At 42.3% G+C, this 7,267-nt stretch overlaps 1 protein-coding gene across 1 annotated transcript; it reads right to left on the bottom strand.

Annotated features, from left to right (window-relative positions):
* Positions 1-75: 75 nt before the first annotated feature.
* On the bottom strand, positions 76-7,259 carry LOC116378435 (plexin-B2-like). Its single transcript, XM_031840311.1, has 7 exons — positions 7,176-7,259; positions 6,314-6,477; positions 4,151-4,299; positions 3,597-3,732; positions 885-1,021; positions 616-798; positions 76-406 (listed from the first exon to the last, which is right to left on the bottom strand). Exons 3-7 carry the CDS (start codon positions 4,237-4,239, stop codon positions 280-282), a joined length of 672 nt encoding a protein of 223 aa, XP_031696171.1. The 5' UTR covers positions 4,240-4,299; positions 6,314-6,477; positions 7,176-7,259; the 3' UTR covers positions 76-279.
* Between the last annotated feature and the right edge of the window lie 8 nt (positions 7,260-7,267).

Raw genomic sequence — 7,267 nt, 5'->3', positions numbered from 1 at the left:
ACAGACCATAAAGCAGGGGATGCTTTAGGGCGGGACTACACGGTGATTGACAGGTCTCTACCGCGGCGTTGTCCGTGTTTTTGTCTCACAACTTTAACTCTTTCACAGTGTTTTCACCTCATGAAAGTTAATTGTAACATTTTGGACGCCTACGGTTGCTCCTTCCTCTCGTGTCACTTCTGGTTGAAAACAAACAAGATGGCGACGGCCAAAAACCAAGCTGATGACAGCGTTTATTGTGAAAAAGAGGTTTTCAACAAACATTTTGAATGCTAGTTTTTATCCCTTTCTTACCTCTACAGGTGTGGTGTTCTGTGAGAACTCGTCGGGGAGGGGCAGGACCTTCATACTGGCTCTCTGGATCAGATCAAAACCGCTTCCCACCACCATGATCCTGCGACCACCGCTACACACACACACAGATGAGGGAATTAATTACAGTACATTTACATTCAAACGCAGTTTTTCTGCACATTTATTTACATTTTAAGATATTTTTTCTCCCGTACCTATCTAACGGTCTGAGCTTTTATAAGATTTAATGAATATGCAAAAAGATGAATTAGCATCTGTGTATTTTGACTTCTCTAATCACTTCTATGAAGCCACACTCACCATAAGAAGCTGCCCTTTGGGTTGTAATCCGTGATCTTGGGGTTTTCAGAGTACTGGTACGCAGCCAAGACGTCCTTGGTGGTGTTTTTACCGTACTTCACCGTCACCGCTAACTGGTCGGAGGGCACCTTCTGCCCGCGGTACTTGCCGGTCTTGCAGGTGATATTCAAGCCGAACGTCACGCTGAAGAAGGACGGAGGAAGACTTTTAGTGTCGCAACCGCCTCTTCAGGAAACACACGAGTGGACGATACGATACAGTTTTCTTACACTTCACAGGGAACCCCCCCCACACTGACGGACACGTCGTCTTTGGTTGCGGTGTCCAGGTGTTCTCCAGCGATGGTGATCACGGTTCCTCCGGCGGCCGGACCCTTCGCTGGGTCGACGGACTGTGGTTTGGGGTCCTGGACGGAGAGGAGGACAAAAGAATGAGTCGTTTGTACTTAAAGATAAACTTAAAGTAAAGATACGCTAAAAAAGCGTGCGATAAAAAAAATGAAATGTTATTTTACAAAATACATTTGACAAAATACAAAATCTAAATATATAATATTGTAGATTACCCAGCACAGTGTATAAAGTAATTAAAATGAGCTCCATAATTCCAATAATATAATTTGCATAACGAGTACTTTTACTTCTGGTACGTATACTTTGATGCGAATACTTTTGTACTTAGCCTGTAAGATATGAACACTGAATATATTAACTAACTTACTAACTTATCTTTTACATGTTTTTTGTTATTTGGATTCCTGCCTCATTCTTTTGTTGTTAATTTGATTGCTTGGTTTTATTGCACAGTATTCGCTTTCTATTTATTCTCTGGTTTCTCTTGTTTACTTGATTGTGAAGCACTTTGAACTACGGAGCCCGTATGAAAGGTGATACATCAAAACAGCTTTATGTGGTATTACTACTTTTACAAGAGTTTAATATCTACATGTTGAGCACATTGTTTGTCGTTTTCTTAATGCCAGCACCTGAAGGCACCATCCCGCTGATTTATTGCTGCAGGTCCACCTCGTTCTGTAACGTACACACACTCGCTGCTCTGTTATTTCATCTTTTAATATGAGAGGTGTTCAGTTTAAACCTGAAGAGACTTAATTATGACTTCTAATTAGTTTCATACCATCTATTACAGTCTGTGTTGTTGCTCCACAGGCTCGTTCTTCCACCTGATTTAAAGCAGGAAACGCTTTGCGAGGACTTCGTCATTGTTTTTGTTCTATGAAATTAAATGATTTCAAATCCGTCAAACGAGACACAAGAACACAAACGGAGAGAATCAATAAAAGGAGAAGTGAACATTAAACTCTAACAGAGCAGAGTTGATGGTGTTCCTTCTAAAGACTCCCCGTGGTGTTTATCTTTAGGGAGCGAGATGAAACTGAAGACAAACTGTAGAACTTTTAGTAACTTGTGTGCTTAAAGAATGTTGTTGAAAGGCGTCTGCGGCTGCTGAAGTTCACCAGCTGATTGGTTTCCTGCTTGTTTTTGAGCGGCAACACAAACAAAACAGCGGATATTAATTCTCGTCTGGAGAATTAAGACACAGCAGTCGAGCGCAGCGTGTGGAAGAAGTCATTTGTGCTTGTTTGGAAGTGAGATGAAAATAAATAAATAAGTGAAGAAGTTTTCCAAATCAGTCGTGCAGCTGCTGAGACGTACTACTATTTGTTTCTGGCAGATAAAGACGCAAACACAAGAATAAATATCCCCCGAAGACACACACACACACTCAGCTCTCTGCTGAACAAAATGGCAGCACAGTTACTGAAAGCTCTCCGTTCATCAGCCGCAGTAATCAATATTTCTACAGTTTAAAACCAATAAAACGTAGAAAGTGAAACAGTTCTTTTATTGTTTTCTGCTATTTTCTTGATTTTATGAATGAAACTTTGTTCTTTTTCTTTATAATCTCATTAAAACTTAGATTCGTACCATTAGGAGCAGATTAAATTGATTTGTTATCAGCGCATCTCTACGAAGCATTTTAGCTTCTTTCAGCTCATTGTTTTGGTTGTTCAAAGTGCTTATTAAGCGTATGAATCCTTGAGTTGTGGTCTGATCACTTTATTCTTGAGTCCAGGTGGAGGTTGAGATATCAGATTCACAAGAATTCCCCAGACGGACGGACGCTAAACGTTTTGTCCTTTAGACTCTTTTAAATACGTTATTTCATTCTGGTGTAATATTTCCGTTTTGACTGTAATCTCAGAGGGAAGTTCAGAGTTGGAGAGTTTACCGCCAGAAACAAACTGCTGCCGAAAGCAAAATGACTCGTTTTTGTTCTGGGCAGTTTGCTTTAATTGGCTTTTTGTCGGCTCAAACAAAACAAAGAAATATGAAAGGGAACAACATGTGAATGAAACGACTGAGGCTGGTTAGAGAACCACAACAGAGCAGCAGGTGATGTTTTATTTTGCTTCTGCTGGACGTTAAACACAGATATTTTTAACGCACTGCTGCTTCTTTAGGGAGTACGATCTCCAGAGGAAGGCCGCGTGTTTGTACTTTGTTATAAACCTCTGAATGTTCCTGGGGGGTGATCTCCGGGGGGGTTTGAGGTAGCTGTTGTCACGTATGTTCTGTGTTGCCTCAGAAACTTTTGACGAGGTTTCAGGATTTAAAAAACAGCTTCCTGCAGTTTATTCAAGCTGCCGATGGAACGATGTCAAACTGCTGAATGTTACACGCTCTGTGTTCAGTGAACGTGTGCAAGATAAAATCTGAATGTGTTTAGCGATCGTAAACAACATTGCTCCATCAGGCTGCTGGATAACAGTCGTCATTCACACATGATTTGCACCAATCAAGGCTGTATTTTGTGAAGAGCTGCAACAAATGATTATTTTAATTATTTTCTCTGTTAATTGATTCCTCGATTCACGTGAAGAATGTTGATCAGTGTTTCCTAAAGCACAAGATGACGTCCTCGCATGTCCTGAGTGCAGCGCTTGGGTTCAGACCTACCCGGTAGGTGAAGACCACCTGAGACTTCCCTCTTCTTCCTCCCTCTACTTCTATCTCCACGGCTCCACTGCTGGAGGGCTCTAATGGGACGTCCACCGGAGGAATCCGCCTCGCCGGTCCGATCTCACACACCACACTGTGGACAGAAAGACACGGAGACAAGTACATTTACTCAACGCTGCTCTGAAGTACACATTTGAGGTACTTGTACTAGAGTATTTCCATGTTCTGCTACTTTCTATTTCTCCACTACCTCTCAGAGGTACATACTGTACTACCTCTCAGAGGTACATACTGTACTACCTCTCAGAGGTACATACTGTACTACCTCTCAGAGGTACATACTGTACTTTTTACTCTACTACCTCTCAGACGTACATATTATTCCACTCAAATAGCTCTCTGAGTAAATCAATGAGAGAGCTGATGCTCAGTTATCTGACCTCATTAATTACTGACAGCAGGCGGTCAGAGGTCGGTGTACAGAGCTTCACCTCCTCGTGGACAGACAACAGAAGAGGCTCCTGTCTGCATGCTGATGTCTGTTTGAGTACCTGGTGGAGACGGAGTACCGGTCCTCCTGGTGGACGCAGTCCACGCCGGCCACCGTGATCTTCTTGATGTCTTCCCTCTTTATTCCCATGTTGGAGCCTTTGATGGTGACCGAGATCCGACCGTTCAGAGGGCCGAAGCGAGGGATGATCTGGAAACACGACCACACACACAGATCGTTTCATAACGTAAATATCCATATTATTATGGGATACAGTCTTCATGTGTATTCTCTATTTAAAGAGCAACATAACCGCTGTGAAAACCTGGTACAGGTGTTACAGTCGCAGATGCTAAAAGCATCAAAGCATCTGTAACAGCTAACATGCATGTAACGAAAATCACATCATGGCTACATTTATTGTATTTAAGAAATCGTATCCTTCTGCATCCTCAGATATGTAAATAAATACATTAATATACTGTACCATCTGAAAGCTGCATGTTTCTAGAAGGCTGCACTTGTTAACAACCGTCAGCTGTTTCATTCATCGGCAGCTTCTCGTCTTCTCACCAGTTAAAAGCTCTCCACCAAGAGCTCAACATGCTGAAACAATAACACCTCTTGACCTAATCAGCTGCCGCGCCACGAGGAAATCGAGACGAAACAAACGACTGGCGTTCCAGAGGAAACGGCAAACAAATTGAAAAAGGAGACGAACTGTGAATACGACACGAGGCAGGAAAATGAAATGTCACGCTGAAGAGAAGAGGCGACTGATTGAGGATTTGTCTGTTTGTGAAAAAAAAAGCCGTATGGATTGTGAATAATGTGGAATCAGAAGAAGACGAATCGTTAGAATGAATGTGGAGAGACAGAAATGAGAGAATTAATGGAGACGATTATCCCAACAGATGGAGGGATTGTGTTCGTCTCTGGAGTAAGATGACGCCTCTTCTTCTTCACACAAAAGTCTGTTTCATAAAGCAGCCAAAGGTAAGAATACGATGCGTGATTGTGTCAGTCGGTAGATGTGTGCATAATCATTTTATAGACACATTTCTCAGGAGTTTAAATATGTTTTAGAAGGAGACTTCCCAAGAGGTAGGCAAGTAAAAGGAGATCGATCAAGAATATCTAAAGCTAATTCTATGGAAACGTGACCCGCACCTCCCGATACGTCTTCATGGACCAACATGTTGCTCGATGGAGGAACTACAGAGGAAAAACATTGGGATTCATCCTCTGGGGAGCAGGACAACCAATCAACAGCTGAGAAAATATCTGTCCGTCTGTGAACCGAAGTGTCGGGAGCACAAAAACCCAACCGCCCGCAGTACGTTATTGTTCTGTTTCCTTGATTCTTGTCATCTGACACAATCTGATTCACTCACGCAGACACATTTAAAACCCTCCTCGTCCTCAGTCGTCCATGCGATTGCTTCCTCGTGTCTTTCTTCTGTGACTGCAGCACATTTCAGTCTGTTCCTCTTCACTTATTCCTTTCAAATCACCACATGCAGTTTGTTGCTGCTCTGTCTTTTTTGGGTTGTCTTTCTTTACGACAGAGGATACGTTTGAGATGTGATTCATGTCAGAAGGTTCTCTGGTGTTCTAACAACGATGGAGGGAAAATGCAACATGGTGGGTTTGTTAAAAAGGTGCCGCTCACAGAGCTCATCACAGAGACTCTGAGACTTTGTGAGGACACTTCCTGCTACAAGGCAGACATCTCAGCTGTGAAACCTCTTATATGATGCGACTATTTTCTGCTTTACCTGTTTGTTGCCGAGTATTGTTTCGTCTTAATTGCATCTAGTGTAGAGACTTTATTTGTGTGCACAAGTTTAGATACTCGACAACTCTTTATACTATTCCTCATCATTATTCATTTGTTTGACTACATCTTGTTTTATTCTGGCTCTGGCTGGTGCTGCAGGATCCTCATTTGTTTTACGAGCCACGTTTCCACTCTTTCTTGTTATTTTCGTAGATTAATACGGCCTTTCCTTCACAGAATATTCGTCTGGTGTCACGTTACCGTCACAGCCGAGGAGCTGGGATGTGACAATCTGAATTAAATGAATGTAGTGGAGGAGAAGTATAAAGTAGTCATGGGTGCAACATATCCAACAGGCTCTCAGACACATCGAGCACCTCTAAGTAAAGAATCTGAAGTGTTTGATATGTGAGAGTTTGTTTGGTGGTGTTTTCCGTGACTCACGTCTGTGATCTCCGGGTGGGGGCACTGAGCCGGCTGTGGTGACGGGCAGAGCTGCCGGTAAACGCAGCTGCGTGAGGCGGAGCACCAAACGCACCGGTACTGAGCTTCAGCGTGTTTACACAGACTGCAGTCCTCTCTTCCCACCGAGCAGTTATACAGCACGACTGTGGGAGGAGGAGGAGGAGGAGGAGGAGGAGAAGAAGAAGACGTAGACGTAGACATAGAAGAAGAAGGAGAAGGAGAAGGAGAAGAAGAAGGAGACGTAGACGTAGACATAGAAGAAGGAGAAGGAGAAGAAGAAGGAGACGTAGACATAGAAGGAGAAGGAGAAGGAGAAGAAGTCGATGTTGTAGAAGAAGTAGAAGGAGAAAGAAAATAAGTAAAAGGTAGTAGCAGAATAAGAAATATAAGTAGTAGAAGAAGAAGTAATAGAAGTAGAGGAAGAAGAAGAAGTAGAAGCAAGAGGATGATAAGGAGAAGTAGAAGCAAGAGGAGGATAAGGAGAAGAAGTGTAGTAGCGGAAGAAGAAATAGAAGTAGTAGAATAAGAAGAAATAGGAAATGAAGTAGAAGTAAAAGAGGAAGTAGAAGAAGAAGAAGAATGTATTGAAGTAGAATGATCAGGAGAGGAAGAAGATGAAGAAGATGAAGAAGTAAAAGAAAAAGGAATAGAAGACGACGTTGGGAGAAGTAGAAGAAGAATTGGAGGAGGTTATAGCTAATTAGCATATTTTAGATGGAATTGAAAATAAGAGTCAAACAGCGTAATAACTGTGCTTTCACACACTTGAGTTATGAGCGTGTGTGTTTAAGTGTGTGTGTGTGCATAAGTGTATGTATGTGTGTATAAGTGACACACCAACCTGTCAGGGTGCTGTCAATCTTCCTCAAAGTGTCTCTGTCCTTGATATGGAAAGATACGTTCACCTCCTGCTGCTTGTCATAGGAAAACTGC

This window comes from Anarrhichthys ocellatus, unplaced genomic scaffold, assembly GCF_004355925.1.
Source record: "Anarrhichthys ocellatus isolate YVR2014 unplaced genomic scaffold, GSC_Weel_1.0 scaffold2600, whole genome shotgun sequence".
In the NCBI taxonomy this organism is placed as follows: Eukaryota; Metazoa; Chordata; class Actinopteri; order Perciformes; family Anarhichadidae; genus Anarrhichthys; species Anarrhichthys ocellatus.
The sequence above is the reverse complement of the archived record's forward strand: the minus strand, read 5'-3'. Positions and strand labels throughout refer to the sequence as shown.

What these genes read in the sequence shown, in the direction of transcription:
- LOC116378435 (XM_031840311.1), bottom strand. Translation starts at nt 4,239, where the DNA reads ATGGGAATAAAGAGGGAAGACATCAAGAAGATCACGGTGGCCGGCGTG. An exon ending in CGGTACTCCGTCTCCACCAG is followed by an intron (nt 3,733 to 4,150) that starts GTACTCAAACAG and finishes TTCTGTCCACAG; the next exon opens with TGTGGTGTGTGAGATCGGAC. An exon ending in GGGGGGGTTCCCTGTGAAGT is followed by an intron (nt 799 to 884) that starts GTAAGAAAACTG and finishes GTCCTTCTTCAG; the next exon opens with CGTGACGTTCGGCTTGAATA.